The sequence below is a fragment of the Ranitomeya imitator genome, chromosome 5 (assembly GCF_032444005.1).
Source record: "Ranitomeya imitator isolate aRanImi1 chromosome 5, aRanImi1.pri, whole genome shotgun sequence".
Classification (NCBI taxonomy): Eukaryota; Metazoa; Chordata; class Amphibia; order Anura; family Dendrobatidae; genus Ranitomeya; species Ranitomeya imitator.
In genome coordinates, this window is record NC_091286.1 from 239,694,478 (window position 1) to 239,710,875 (window position 16,398).

Sequence of the window (16,398 nt, forward strand, 5' to 3'; positions counted from 1 at the left end):
TGCAAACAGGTCATGTTTTCAGGATTTCCTTGTACTGCACAGGTGATAATTTAATCACCAACTCATTATTTGTGTAGGTGATTAAATTATCACCTGTGCAGTACAAGGAAATCCTGAAAACATGACCTGTTTGCAGCCCTCGAGGAATGCAGTTTGACACCCCTGCTCTAAACTATTTGACATCACATTTATAAATAAAAGGAGGCATCCATAATATTAGTATTTTTTATTTATTCCTGCAACAAATACCAGCTGCTGACTGCAGCCTTTTTATCTGCTTCATAGATCAATTTGGTCATGAATGAAGAAATCATCCCAAATGAAGATTTCATATAACTACATTTCTCTTAACCAAAATTACATTGTAACACTCAAACACTGTCTTGTCTTTAAGGCACAACACATCATTATCCACATTCTGATTGCCAAACCTATAAAAGAGACAGTATGTTAATTTTTTTTTAGATCTCACCACCCACTGCCTAATCATCCCCCCCACCCTCCCAAAAAAAGAAAACGTTACATCCACCACTTTCAAAATCAGCTGCTAATAAAATCACAGTAAATTATTATTTGTTTTGTCAATAATTTACACAAAATTACAGGTCTAGACATGATTGTCATCATAAAGATGGAGTGCATTCTATATTCAGATTTTCCGGGTTAGGTAGGTTTATGTCTGATTCACACCTCAGTGCTGAGAATGAGATCCCATTATGAGGAATGTTGAACACCACCTCTTCGGTCGGAAAACGTGTGCCTATGCTTATCAAGAGTTCCGCACATTTGCACTTCACCGCGGCCTTCCATTGACCGATATTTGGTTAACTGTCCAAGGCTACCACAAGTGTCACTCTGCAGCGCTCAGCGTCTTCATTTTCCTTCATCTAGCAGTCTGAATTATTCGTCATCAATCATCACTGTTGATTTTCCTTTGTTTAAGACAGTCCATGTGTGTAAAAAGCCTGAGGCGTTAAACCACACATAAAAATTCAGTGTGTACTTAAAATATATTTATATATTTTTATGTACATTTTATAAAAGGCCGTCCAAGATGCAAATAGTTACAAATATTCTAGTTCCAGTGCTTGGTGAAGCGCCAAAAGATCTGAATGACTTGATATTCTCCAAAAAGGCATATTATTCTGCAGGACAAAAGAGGAAGGTTTAAAATTAAAGACGAATGAAAAAACAAACCTAAAACAAATACATATGAAGCACTGAACTAGGACATAACCAAAGAAACAGACCCAGCGTGATGTAAGAGCCTTCTAAGCCAGTTAGATGACATTAATGTATCCCTATTGCTATAATCATGTAATATGCTACCTAATAACAGCATTAGCATATTGCCAGAACCCGTACAGATATCTCATGCACCACGTAGAGTACATGTATCACAGGTTAAATAGATGATACTTAGGGCCTGATTACTGCGTGGGATATGACTGTATGGCGGACAGGTATGGGATAGTCTTGGATTTTTATTTTGCTTTTTTTTTTACAGAAGTACGAGGGCTTCGCTTTGGATTGAGCGTACAATAAAGATGTTAAAACCGGTGTGTTTCTTTCTTTCATTAAAAGACTTTATTCTTAATGTGTGTGTGTATTTTAACCCTTTCCTACTATTGGATTAATAATGAACAGGTGTCTTATTGACACCACTCCATTATTAACCAGGCTTAATGTCACCAATAGAAAGGTGACATTAACCCCTTATTACTCCAAATGCCAATGCCACAGGGAGGTGGGAAGAGAGAGGCTAAGTGCCAGAATAGGCGCATCTTACAGATGCGCCTTTTCTGGGGTGTCTGGGGGAAGATGTTTTTAGCCAGGGGGGGGACAATAACCATGGTCCCTCTCTAGGCTATTAATATCTGCCCTCAGTCACTGGCTTTCCCTCTCTGGCACAGAAAATTGCCAGTTTTTTCCGTGAAGTAACCATTTAATTTAACACCTACAGCTCAAAATTTTACACACAAACACTTCTAACATTATTAGTGAGGGATATATAAAAATCTAACGGTTATGAAATAGTTTACTGTATGTAAACCATGTCTCATATCCTCTAGGGTTAAAAAATCATGGCTCTTCTGCTATCTAGCTCTGAATGAAATATATATATATGTCTCACTGACATATATATATACTGTATATATATATACACATATATATACCTATTCTAGGTGTAGACATTTATTTTCTCTATTCTATTCTAACCTGTCAGTGTGATTTTACTGTACACCGCACTGAATTGCCAGCTTTTCTATAGGACACCGGTGCGTATTTATGGCAAGTCACACTGATGGTCCATGTGGTGTGCGAGTTTTTCTCGCACCCATAGACTTTCATTGGCGATTCTCGGCTGATATACAGTAACAATCGCAGAAGGCTGTGATTTCTCTTGCACGTATAACATGGCCGAGAAAACAATGGATGATAGGATCTGTACCATATATTAACATTGGTCCGAGTGCTATGCAATTTTTTATCGCATAGCACTCGTCCGTATTACGGTCTAGCGTGACTCCGGCCTAAGGCTGAAACTTGAATTTGTACAATGAGTGTGCCAGCAGATCTATAACATGGATTATCTCCATTGCAGACTTTCATGAAAAACCTGGACAATCCTTTAAGTTGCAGTCAATTTTTGTGACTGCAGACTTGTAAATCCTCACAGCATGTGCTGAAAGCACTGTTAGGGTTCTCCATTGTCTACGGCAAGACCAATAGGTATGTAATATGCATACTTCTGGCCACATTCTAACTAGACTTGAGCAACTTCACTCCATACAAGTGAATAGAGTGAGGCCACGCATGTCCAGTAAGAATGTGGTCAACATGAATATTGCATACATGCCATCACTTGACTGCTCGGTGTTGCTACCTGTATCATAGAATCCTCACACCATGCAAAATGCATGGTATGAGGATTCACAAGTTTGCAGAGAGTGACTGCTTACTTTCGGGATAAACCTTGACAACCACCTTAAATTGGATGTTTCAATGTTTTTTCCTTCAAAATTGTCTTTTATTAGCTGTGTAGTTTAGACATTGAATTCATACCTACATTAAGCTCCAACAGTATCCTGAACTATATGAACATGGTTAAAATAGGTTTTGCCATGATTTTTTGCTATAGATTTTAGGCTACTTTCACACTTCGGTCGTTTGGGCTACGTCGCAATGCGTCATTTTGGAGAAAAAACGCATCCTGCAAAGTTGCCCACAGGATGCGTTTTTTCTCCATAGACTTGCATTAGCAACGCACTGCGACGTATGGCCACCCGTCGCATCTGTCGTGTGATGGATGCGTCATGTTTTGGCGGACCGTTGGCACAAAAAACATTCCATGTAACGTTTTTGTGCGTCGCATCTGCCATTTTCAACCGTGCATGCGCGGCCGAAAATCCGCCCCCTCCTCCCCAGACTGCAGAATGGGCAGCGGATGCATTGAAAAACTGCATCCGCTGCCCACGTCGTGCAGTTATTTTCACAACGTCCGTCGGTACGCCTTGCACAGGCGTGTACTATGGAGGACAGAGAATGAACTTCAATCCAATATTGCAGCCAGCGGGTAAGGACAGGGTGAATCAAACACCCAGAAAACCCCGCCTCCATGGCTGAAAATTGTTCCCTCCAAATTCAGGTGACAGAGTCCCTTTAAGACATTGTGTATTGGAAAATTGGAAAAAATTCAAAGCGCGGTGAAATTGCAAAAAAAGTGCAATTCTTCAATTGTTTCTTGTTTTGCGTTTTTACTATGTTCACTAAATGCTATTATGATTCTCCAGGTCATTATGAATTCGTAGAAACCAAACATGTATAGGTTCTTTTTTACCTAAGTGGTGAAAGAAAATTTCAAAGTTTGTTAAAAAAAAAAATTGCATCATTTTCCGTTACCCCTAGCATCTCCATTTCTTGTGATCTGGGGTTGGGTGAGGGATTAATTTTTTTGCATGCCGAGCTGACATTTTTAAAGATCCTAGTATGGTGCAGATACGATTTTTGATCGCCCGTTATAGCATTTTAATACAATGTTGCCACGACCAGAAAAACATAATTCTGGCATTTTCACTTTTTTCCCTCTTAACGCTGTTTAGCAATCAAGTTAAAAAATGTTTATATTGATCGGGCAATTCTGAATGCGGCAATACCATATGTGTGTATGGTTGATTTTTTTATTGTTTTATTTTGAATGGGGCAAAGGGGCATGATTTGAACTTTTAGATTTTTTTATATTTTTAAAAACTTTTTTTTTTTTTGGCATGCTTCAATAGTCTCCATGGGAGACTAGAAGCTGCCATAACCCGATCACCTCTGCTACATACAGGCAATGATCAGATCGCTTGTATGTAGCAGAATTGCTGACTTGAAATGAGTGCTGACCACCGAGCGGCACTCCCAGCAATCCAGCAGTGACAACTATAGAGGTCTGCTGGAGACCCCTGGTTTACGCCCGATGTTGGAAAGGGGTTAAAGAGGTTATATGCACATATTGTTTTTCTTTGGTTTTGTTTGTTTCCATGGCCAGTGTGAACATGCTTTTACACCATGCATGTTTTCAAGTCATACTCTGGCTCAGTTTTCTGTTTTTATGACTTATTATGTCCGTCATAATCCATCTCCCTGGCTTTGATGCAGGCCGACACAGTGAGTCTACATCTTTCCCAGCCAATAATGGCTGTTTAAATCAGCCATCAACTGCCTTTAACAGCCGCGGGTGGAGCAGATCTCTATATGAGGCTGTTAACCTGTTATATGATGCTATCACAGATTGACACTTGCAGGCAGGGGGTGAACTTTTAACTGCTCATCGAAGTGTCTGAGACCAGATTGCAGTATGCTGATGGGTTGACATGACAGCCAGAGGTCTGCTGAAGTCTTGTGTGTCTGTCATCACGGTATTCCTGTTAAAGCCAGCCTTTGGCTGGAGTTCATAGGTGACCGTGATTTTAGCTATACTTAACAGTGCATGATTGCAGCTTCAAGTATCCTAATTGGACTAACAAATGCAGTGCAGTGAAAAGTATAACAAAATGTTTTAAAAAAATCTGAAAAATATAAAAAAACATATAAGGTGAAATCACCCCCTCTTAACACATTAAAATTAAGAAACATATTTAAAAAAAAAAATACACATTTGGTATTGCTGCATTCAGAAAAGTCAAATCTATCAAAATATAAAGTAAACTAATCTGGTCGGCAAACAGAAAACAAAAAAAAAGATCAAAATGCCATAATTGTAGTTTTCCGGCACAACAAGAAAAAAAATGCAATAAGACGTGATCAAAGCATTGTATACATCCCAAAATGATATCAATAAAATCATTGGATTGGGGTGTAATAAACAAACCCTCACCCAGCCCCATATCCTGAAAATTTAAAACATTACAGCTCTCAGAAAGTGGCGTCAGAAGCAAAAAATGTTTGGGTTTTCAAATTTCAGAATTTTTTTTCACCACTTAAATAAAACAAAAACTATGCATGTTTGGTATTTGTGTAATCGTACCGACCTGGAGAATCATACTGCCAGGTCATTTTTGCAGTAAAATGAATGCTGTCAATAATTAAAAAAAAAATAAATCGCCGCATTGCAAATTTTTTTGCAATTTCGCAACCCTTGGAATTTTTTTACCCACTCTCCATTACATCATATGATAACATGAATGGTGTCTTTCCAGAGTAAAGCTTGTCCTGAAAAAAAAGCGCTTGCACAGCTAGGTCAAATCAGAAGTAAAAAAAAGTTATGGATCTTTTTCATTAGGGGCGGCAAAAACAAAAGCACGAAAATGAAGGATCGCCTGGTCCTTAAAGGGTTAAAAATGAAAAATCTAAACATGTAAATTAACCTACACTATATAGAAAAATACACAGACAGGTGAGCACACATTTTCACGGCACACAGGAACATATTTTACCTTTTTTGCTGCCTGTTCTTCTTCAACACCATCCCCAATTACAACATATACTACTTTTCTGCCAAACCTTTGTATTATGCGTTCAAAGCAACTTTCTTTCCCTGAAAGATAAATGAGAGCAAGTTTCAGTTACCTGATTAGCAGCACGCTCCTCATCTTGGGCATCCCCCACCACAAAATAAGTAACATGAGAGCCAAATCTGGACATTATACGCTGAAAACAGCTTTCTTTGCCTGAAAAACAATGCAAGGCTTACTTCCTCCTCTAGCTACTCTGTGATCGTGTACGTGAAGATTGGTATCTAATGGGTTCCTCATTGAAGTTTTTGGATGAGCAGATGTCACAATTATTATTCCAATTATGTATTCATCTTTTAATACTTTTTTAATAATTGGCTAGCAGATTAAACAAAAATAGTTTTTTTTAAAGGTATTTGTAGGTATGTACACCATTAGTAATATAGTGGTGAGCGAACGTGTTATCCGAGCATGCTCGTACGCCAACAGAATGTCTTCGGCATGTTTGAAAAATATTTTCTCCTTCTTGGGGCTGCGTGTCTCACGGCTGATAGACACCCACAACACATGCAGGGATTACCTGTTTGTTATGCAATCCATGCATCTATTGTGGGTGTTGAACAGTTGCGAAACATGCAGCCACGGTAACCTGAGTATATTTTTCGAGGAAGTCGAAGACACGCTTATCACACGAGCATGCTTGGGTAACACCTTATCTGAACATGTTCACTCATCACTATTAACAAACCAATATAGGAATTAAAACCATCACAAAGAACACATACAAATGAATAAGTAAATATAATACATGCACACACAGAATAAACACTCCCCAACACTACAATTGCAAGAAGAAGCAAGAGTTATGGAATTATGTAAATCATGGGATTGATAGACATGTAATTGATGAAAATATGGAATTAATTTAGCGACAAAATGTATAATTGGTGGAGAAAGGTTGAACTTTATGAACCAAAGTCTTTTTTTAACCTACCGGTATGTAATTTTGGAAAAAAAAATCTTCTACATTTATTCAGTGTCAAGTATAAGCATCATGTGCAGAGATAGACACATGTACAAGCATTTTCACGTTGTCAGTGAGGTTGGTAATGGTTGTCTGAGCAATATTCTTTCACGCTGAATGCACTTGGCCATGCAAATCCTCAAGGTCCCTTACTGGCAGCTCCTTTTGCAGTTGCTGATCAATGACATTACAGAAGTGTGCAATGGGAATCAAATTCAGATATGCTGCAGGCCATGGCAGCACGTTTACGCCAGGTAGGCTGCTGAGAGGTGCACCAACAACATGTGACCACATGTTGCGGTGTTCAAAAATGGCTCCTTTGGAGAAATGGCTATAACCCCAATTCCACCACCAACTCAATGTAGCATTAAGCTGTTAGCGTATCTGTAATGAAGACTAGAAGTGTCTGGCTACCATAGATTGTCACCCTAAACCATAATCCCAGGTGTTGGATTGGTGTAACTTTTTACCTTGAATGTCTATTCTTGGTATTGACCATGTGGTTTCCAGAACAATATACGGCTATAATTACACCCAAGACAGGGCAGGACTATCACTAAGCAGGATAGACTGCCATTCCAGCTTCCATTGCATTCCTTCTCTACATCATGATAACATTTCAGAGAGGTTGCATTTGGTCAATGGAAGTCTTGAAGCTGGACACCTGGCTCGAAGCTCAGTCTTGTGCAAATTTCATCTGATAATTTGTATAGACACTGTTTAATGTGGAGAAGCTGAATAAAACCATAGCGTAATAATGTGTTATACTCTAGGTGCCTAGGATATTAGGGTACAGGGAAATGTTCACCAGGTTAGGTTGTGAAACCACAACATACAACGTGCTTGATATGGATGCTGCAGACCTGCACGGCTGTCATCGATAAAACAGCAAGAAAAAAAAGGGGTTTACTTTCTCCAATAGTGCATGTAGCAGAGTTAATATTAGGACTAGAAATAGGAAAAACCCAATGTGGCTAAACAAAGAAGTAAGACAGGCAATTAACAGTAAAAAGAAAGCATTTGCACTACTAAAGCAGGATGGCACCATTGAAGCTCTAAAAAACTATAGGGAGAAAAATACTTTATCTAAAAAACTAATTAAAGCTGCCAAAAAGGAAACAGAGAAGCACATTGCTAAGGAGAGTAAAACTAATCCCAAACTGTTCTTCAACTATATCAATAGTAAAAGAATAAAAACTGAAAATGTAGGCCCCTTAAAAAATAGTGAGGAAAGAATGGTTGTAGATGACGAGGAAAAAGCTAACATATTAAACACCTTCTTCTCCACGGTATTCACGGTGGAAAATGAAATGCTAGGTGAAATCCCAAGAAACAATGAAAACCCTATATTAAGGGTCACCAATCTAACCCAAGAAGAGGTGCGAAACCGGCTAAATAAGATTAAAATAGATAAATCTCCGGGTCCGGATGGCATACACCCACGAGTACTAAGAGAACTAAGTAATGTAATAGATAAACCATTATTTCTTATTTTTAGGGACTCTATAGAGACAGGGTCTGTTCCGCAGGATTGGCGCATAGCAAATGTGGTGCCAATATTCAAAAAGGGCTCTAAAAGTGAACCTGGAAATTATAGGCCAGTAAGTCTAACCTCTATTGTTGGTAAAATATTTGAAGGGTTTCTGAGGGATGTTATTCTGGATTATCTCAATGAGAATAACTGTTTAACTCCATATCAGCATGGGTTTATGAGAAATCGCTCCTGTCAAACCAATCTAATCAGTTTTTATGAAGAGGTAAGCTATAGACTGGACCACGGTGAGTCATTGGACGTGGTATATCTCGATTTTTCCAAAGCGTTTGATACCGTGCCGCACAAGAGGTTGGTACACAAAATGAGAATGCTTGGTCTGGGGGAAAATGTGTGTAAATGGGTTAGTAACTGGCTTAGTGATAGAAAGCAGAGGGTGGTTATAAATGGTATAGTCTCTAACTGGGTCGCTGTGACCAGTGGGGTACCGCAGGGGTCAGTATTGGGACCTGTTCTCTTCAACATATTCATTAATGATCTGGTAGAAGGTTTACACAGTAAAATATCGATATTTGCAGATGATACAAAACTATGTAAAGCAGTTAATACAAGAGAAGATATTATTCTGCTACAGATGGATCTGGATAAGTTGGAAACTTGGGCTGAAAGGTGGCAGATGAGGTTTAACAATGATAAATGTAAGGTTATACACATGGGAAGAGGGAATCAATATCACCATTACACACTGAACGGGAAACCACTGGGTAAATCTGACAGGGAGAAGGACTTGGGGATCCTAGTTAATGATAAACTTACCTGGAGCAGCCAGTGCCAGGCAGCAGCTGCCAAGGCAAACAGGATCATGGGGTGCATTAAAAGAGGTCTGGATACACATGATGAGAGCATTATACTGCCTCTGTACAAATCCCTAGTTAGACCGCACATGGAGTACTGTGTCCAGTTTTGGGCACCGGTGCTCAGGAAGGATATAATGGAACTAGAGAGAGTACAAAGGAGGGCAACAAAATTAATAAAGGGGATGGGAGAACTACAATACCCAGATAGATTAGCGAAATTAGGATTATTTAGTCTAGAAAAAAGACGACTGAGGGGCGATCTAATAACCATGTATAAGTATATAAGGGGACAATACAAATATCTCGCTGAGGATCTGTTTATACCAAGGAAGGTGACGGGCACAAGGGGGCATTCTTTGCGTCTGGAGGAGAGAAGGTTTTTCCACCAACATAGAAGAGGATTCTTTACTGTTAGGGCAGTGAGAATCTGGAATTGCTTGCCTGAGGAGGTGGTGATGGCGAACTCAGTCGAGGGGTTCAAGAGAGGCCTGGATGTCTTCCTGGAGCAGAACAATATTATATCATACAATTATTAGGTTCTGTAGAAGGACGTAGATCTGGGTATTTATTATGATGGAATATAGGCTGAACTGGATGGACAAATGTCTTTTTTCGGCCTTACTAACTATGTTACTATGTAATATTACAAATAAATACTCAAAAAATAAATGCAGTGACAAAAAAGTCAAATTTACCCAGAAAAGTCTAAATAAATAAATAATTAATAATAAACTACCTCTAAAGTGTTTATTAATAAAGTAGTTTATTATTCATTTTTTATTTATTTAGACTTTTCTGGGTAAATTTGACTTTTTTGTCATTGCATTTATTTTTTGAGTATTTATTTGTAATAGTAACTCTGCTACATGCACTATGTTCACTTTATCCCTTATTTTTCCATATGGAATATACTATAAAAATGTGAACAGTGCAATATAAGCAAAATTACCTCAATTTTTGATCATTTATGGTGAGATTTCCATGCTCGTTACATTATCTGATTTCCTTAGAAATTAATTATTCAAAATTTATTGACATGCCCCTGTATGATAACCTGCATTCTACTGCCACCTGGTGGTCGTTTCCTGAATTTTAAACTATTATTATTGTGTTTATAATAAAATTTATATTTTAATCTTAAATCATTGGTTGTTGTTTCATATCTATATGTATTTATACAGATACATGACCACACATATAGTTGTTTATTTGGTTGATAAACCTCTTCCTCAGGACAAACCACAAGAACTTGACATTTGTCCTGAGGAAGATGTTTGTTATGTTTTGAAACGTGTCAAAATTAAACCGCATTCCATTATCCCTGATCTTAATTCTATCTCTGAAATATCCATTGGAATTTGTGTCAGTGCAGAAATGAAACCCCTTTTTCCTTGCTATTGTATTATAGACATTGTTTGACACCTTAAAATTGTATTTGGCATCCATTTTCGCTTGCAGTACAGAATTGATCAATCCTGGAACCAGCAGAAGGCCTTTTCTCTAAAGTGACCCAAGAACAGTTTTTCAACATGATAATGCCAGGCTACATGTTGTGCGTGCTGATGTGATCAGCCTGTGTAGCCTAAATGTGCTTCCATCTCCTTACTTGTCTCTCATTGAGCCCATCTGGAATGTCATAGCTTGACAATTGCAAAGGGAGCTAACAGCAGCGGATCTTGACGATTTGCATGCCCAAGTGCATTCAGTGCAGCAGAACATCCCTCCGACATCCATTAATAACCTCATTTCCATGTGTGGAGCTCATATTCGATAAAGAATACATTGAGAAGAGTGTAGGCTTAACTTCTCTATTCCTGAAACAAATGCTTAGTGCAAGATATGAGGGGATCTTTTTAAATTTAAATTCACCGACTGCTCAAGTTTCCCCAGACATTTGATTTTTTGGAAATTAAATTTTTGCGAATCTCAATGCTGGAAAGATTGTAATTTCTCAGAAAATAGGAGAGGAGAGACAGAGCCCAGCTGACCATAAGAGCTTGCACGTTACAGGCAAGAGAGAGGACCCCACTGTCCATTTGATCTTATAGTAAATGTAGATGTTTATTATTATTGGTGCATTTGCAGCCCAGGGTCCACCGTGCAGGAGGAACCCGCTGCTAGTGAATGGCGGCACTATTTGGCAGTATAGGCTAGCTCTGTTACCTCACAGAGTAGCCGTGGAAGGAAAGCACTGCACCTTGTTAGACTCACAGGAGCACAGGCTAACTGCCGAACTGATAGCAGTCAGTGGTTATGCAACATGCAATCTCCTCACCGGAGAAGCTGGTATTCTAGGGCCTTATTTCAGCCGGGTCCCTAAATACAATCACACAATCTCATCACCAAAGGTGCCGATATTCTAGGGGTTTATTTCAGCTGGGTCCCTGAATACAATCACACAATCTCCTCACCAGAGGTGCCGGTATTCTAGGGGTTTATTTCAGCCAGGTCCCTGAATGCAATCACACATAGCCACTCTGGCACAAACCACATAACTTGGATTGATACTAGTGCAAGGCCGTGTGGTCATGCGAACCTTTTATAGCTGCAGCAAGTACAGGACCTTCCCCGAAAAAGACCATTGGGAGGCTGCCACAGAATTTGAGGACCTTCCTAGAGGACCAATGAGATTAGCTGCAGTATCTAAGCATGTGACCCTTGATCTCCAATGAGAGATCTTACCCTGGGCATGCTCAGAAGGGGAAAAGCAGGACGTCTGCTTGCCGCTGCCCAGTACTGGCTACAATGGCAGAAGCTGGAAAGGCAGCAGTAACCCTTTGCACAGAGTCAGACTGAGTGAGAGGCTGGGACCGACGTCTCCGCTGAGCAGGCTCCACTGCAGCTGATGCAGAATGGGAGACCACAGCGGAGATGGCCCGAGATTCCCCCTATGCAGAGCCAGGAACTCGACCCCTAACACACTGGGAACCAGTAATCTCAGATTTGCCCAGGTACTGAATGCTACTACATAAGGTATGACAATTTGTAATCTTTCATAGCTGCAGGGCTTTATGGAGAGGCCCACACAGCAACGCAATATGATGTTAACCTGCTTCCTGAGGCTTCAGCAATATGGAAAATGTGTTTTCCACCAAATTATATCTGGAATTCTCAAAAACTCCTTTAAACAGGGATCCTGCCATAAAGTAGTACAATCAAGAGCACCTTTAAGCCCAAGAATATTTTTTATAAAATTTCATATTACATCTAGTAGCTTAAAAATAGGTCATGATATACAACTACCCAAAGCTAAGCGTTCTAATTCCAGTAACTCAAAAATGGATTTGGCAGTCCCCTCAGCTATATCAACCAGCTGCCCTATAATAGCTATTTCTCTCCACTCCAAAAGAATCTGGAGCCGAATTGCTACAAAATACATTCTAAAATAAGGGACGGCAATGCCATCTTCACTCTAACATTTAAACAAATATGACTGGTTGATGCTAGCATGTGCCAAAACATAGCAAAACCACCATTTTAATTAGTGCAACTGTCTGCCCTGGATAAAGGAAGTCCGAGCACAACAGAAATCATTTATCGAATGTTCTTTAAAAGAGGCATTACATTTAAAGTGATATCATTCTCAGGGGTAGAAGATAATATGATATCAGCCTTTGAGGTTTTCTTACTGAGATATTATGGCCAAAGTTCAAGTTTTGCCAGGAGAAGAACCCCCACAAGTGAAGCAGTTCTTACCTTGGTGGGTCTTGATCCACTTCCCTATTTACTGTGCTTCTCTTAAAGTGGATATGTCCTAAATGGGTTAACTATTTTATTTTAATATATTTGTTAGAGACATGATTTTGTGACACTTACCAATATACAAGTAATACATTTTATCTTCTTACACTTGGAACTGCAGCCTTCATCAGACTGCATGGTTTTCAAAATGACTTCTGATGGAGGGGCATGTGGCTAGACCTATCCATCAGCTTCCTTCAATTGAAAAAACACTGCCTATGAATCTGGTCACAGGCTTCTCCATCAGCAGCCATTTTGAGAACAGAAGAACTGTACAGTCCGTGAGGAAGACTGGAGTAACAAGTGCAATAGGACATCCTGTAATGGTTGTATAATATTAAGTGCCGCAAAACGAGATAGCGAAGATGTCAGAGGTAGCTTCACATGCTACTCTGATGCTCAGTCTGGAAGGTACAATGATGATATTCAGACCCCATGACTAGAATTTTATGATATCTGTAACATATCATTAAAGTCAATAGAAATACAACACTTTTAAGAATAAGGTCAGTTATATTAAAATCTTCTGATTGGGTGTGCATTAGATTTTGGAGAAAAATATGTGAATAAAATTGCAATTCCAGAAAATATAAAGAGGATTGTGCATACAGAAACAGTGTTTTTCCAGCAAGTATTCACATTCTACATATAACATATTGAAAGTCCCATTCTCTGTAGCATATTTCATGTAAAATAGAAACTCTTACCTATTTTCGTTGCACTATAGATGTTTTCAATTGGAAATACTCCTCCTAGACTATACAGCAAGACTTTGGAAAGTGCTGGAATAAGTTGTGTTGTTGTCACCAAGACATTTACACTATTACTTCTGTTGGGGAAAAAGCAACATAGAAATAAAGATAATATTGAACGCGATGGGTCTACTGATTCATTATTTAACACTGGACATAGTAAAAGAAAGCTTTAAAGCAGATCTATAATCAAATTATGTTTTATGTATTAGCAACATGCTGTTGGGCGAGAATTACGAAGGGTGCTTTCACATTGCGTTCTGTGTCCCCGATGGGGTGCAAAAAAAATGTTTCTAAAATCATGCTTCTGTGACAGAAGCAATCTTCTGCAGGGAGTCCCTGATGAAGGCACGCCACCGAAACGCGCGTAGGGGTTGTGGTGCCATTGCTGACTGCAGGTATACAATTTATAAGATCTCTGGCAGCACTATTTATGTAATTAATATTAGTACTTTTGCTTCTTTTTCCAATATGGGGAAGTTCTATGCACTATGCACGTTTCCAATTGACTCAGTATTAATAGGTCCGCAAATGGTTTAATACAAGTTTGTGTTATCATTTATATCTATTGACAAGCTGCTTGTGCTGCCATTATTATGACTACATCCTCCTATGATGTGGTGCCACAAATAACCTTTGGCTCCCTACTGAGCATACTGGCGCACATGCTTTTTTTGTTATTTTTATCATCGTCGTTATGTCTCAATAAAGATTTTCTTTGTATATATGAGTTCTGTGTGCACCCCTTTCTCTATATGCTCTAATCCTTTATGGCGCTGAATTGTTACATTTCAGCAGTCCTGCCTTTTTGATGTCTATTTATGTTGTTTTATTCGATTTATTATATACCGTATGTATATAGTTTTTTGACACTGTTTAGGGGTTAAATTCTGTTTCAGTAGTCTTAATTCTAGATTATGGGGTGGAATAGTGTAGGCTAACTGGACCCTTCTAGTCTTCATTCCAGGTATGCTAACAACTCAACATTACAGTGATTTGGTAATGGAACCAGTGATATGGCCATTTCATCAAAGTGTCCCAGAAGCCGGTTTTCAACATGGCAATGTTAGACAGGTTGTAGCTCATGCTACTGTTAGCAGCTAATGTGGCTTAAACAAGTTACCATGACCAGTAAGGTCCCTGAACTTACCTCCCATTGTGTACATGGCAACATTGGTTAGGCTGGTTTCACATTTGCGTGTTTTTTTTTTTGCGTTTTTGCAGTAAAAAACGCAAAAAAATGCATGCGTTTTTCCCCCCTATATTTAACATTAAAAACGCATGCTTTTTTTGCATGCGTTGTGTTGCAGAAATGCAACACGTAGTAATTTTTGCGGCGTTTTTTTTGCCGCAAAAAAACACATGCGCTTTTTCGCGGCAAAAAAACCTGTTGATGTCTATGTAAACGCATGTGTTTTTAAGCACATGCATTTGTTTGCGTTAAAAACGCATGCGTTTTTATTAAAAAAAAACAGAAAACACACTGATATGCCACCCCCCACCATAAAGGTGATAAAGGGATCCTAACCCTAACCCTAACCCTAAAGGGATCCTATCCCTAACCCTATCCCTAACCCTACCCCTAACTCTAACCTTAACCCTACCCCTAACCCTAACCCTAAAGGGATCCTAACCCTAACCCCAACCCTACCCCTAAAGGGATCCTAACCCTAACCCTAATCCTAATCCCTTTAGCGTTAGGGTTAGGATCCCTTTAGGCTTAGGGTTAGGGGTAGGGTTAGGGTTAGGATCCCTTTAGGGTTAGGGTTATGATCCCTACCCCTAAGCCTACCCCTAACCCTAACTCTAACCCTAATCCCTTTAGGGTTAGGGTTAGGGTTAGGATCCCTTTAGGCTTAGGGTTAGGGGTAGGGTTAGGGTTAGGGTTAGGATCCCTTTAGGGTTAGGGTTAGGGTTATGATCCCTACCCCTAACCCTACCCCTAACCCTAACTATTTCTGTTTATAGTGGGTTTTTTACTTTATTTTGATGATTGGCAGCTGTCACACATTTCTCAGCATGCGTTTAAAAAATGCAAACGCATGAAAAAACACATGTAAACGCGTCAAAACGCTGCGTTTTTTTCACCACATGCAAAAACGCATGAGTCAAAAAAACACAGCGTTTGCGCGCGTTTACATGCGTTTTTTCACCATGCGTTTTTTTTTTTAAAATGCATGCGTTTTGAAACGCAAGTGTGAAACTAGCCTTATCTGCCAGCAGCAGATCTTGATGACTTGTATGCCCAGGTGCATTCAAAGTGGTAGAATATTCCTCAAACTACTATTAAAAACCTAATGGATAGCATCCCTAGGCATGTAATTATACGTCATTGTGCTTGTGGTGCTCACAATTGATACTGGTTTGAGATGTTTTGAAAGTTTTATTTCTATTTTTCATTTGCAGATCATTAGCATGTCTATTGATCCTGTGATTTCCAAAACCCCATTATGTTGCAATTTTAATGTTGAGGAGTGTATGAACCTGACCAGGAACAAAATCCCTAAGTCAATTCTTCTTTGTATATGTGAATTGAACATTGTACAGTGTGGAATAGCTGTTAAGGTCTGCTGGTGACACCTTCTCAGGCCAC

The 16,398-nt window shown here is 39.2% G+C and overlaps 1 protein-coding gene across 4 annotated transcripts in view; it reads right to left on the minus strand.

The window, feature by feature from the left end:
- Positions 1-211: 211 nt before the first annotated feature.
- EYA4 (EYA transcriptional coactivator and phosphatase 4) overlaps positions 212-16,398 on the minus strand; it is a 588,086-nt gene continuing 571,899 nt past the window's right edge. For all 4 annotated transcript variants that reach the window (XM_069726001.1, XM_069726000.1, XM_069725999.1 and 1 more), the window contains 3 exons: positions 13,761-13,882; positions 5,922-6,022; positions 212-1,145 (listed from right to left, as the gene is read on the minus strand). In XM_069726001.1, the coding sequence (XP_069582102.1) occupies positions 1,065-1,145; positions 5,922-6,022; positions 13,761-13,882 (304 nt within the window). In that variant the 3' untranslated portion in view covers positions 212-1,064. The remainder of the gene's footprint in view (positions 1,146-5,921; positions 6,023-13,760; positions 13,883-16,398) is intronic.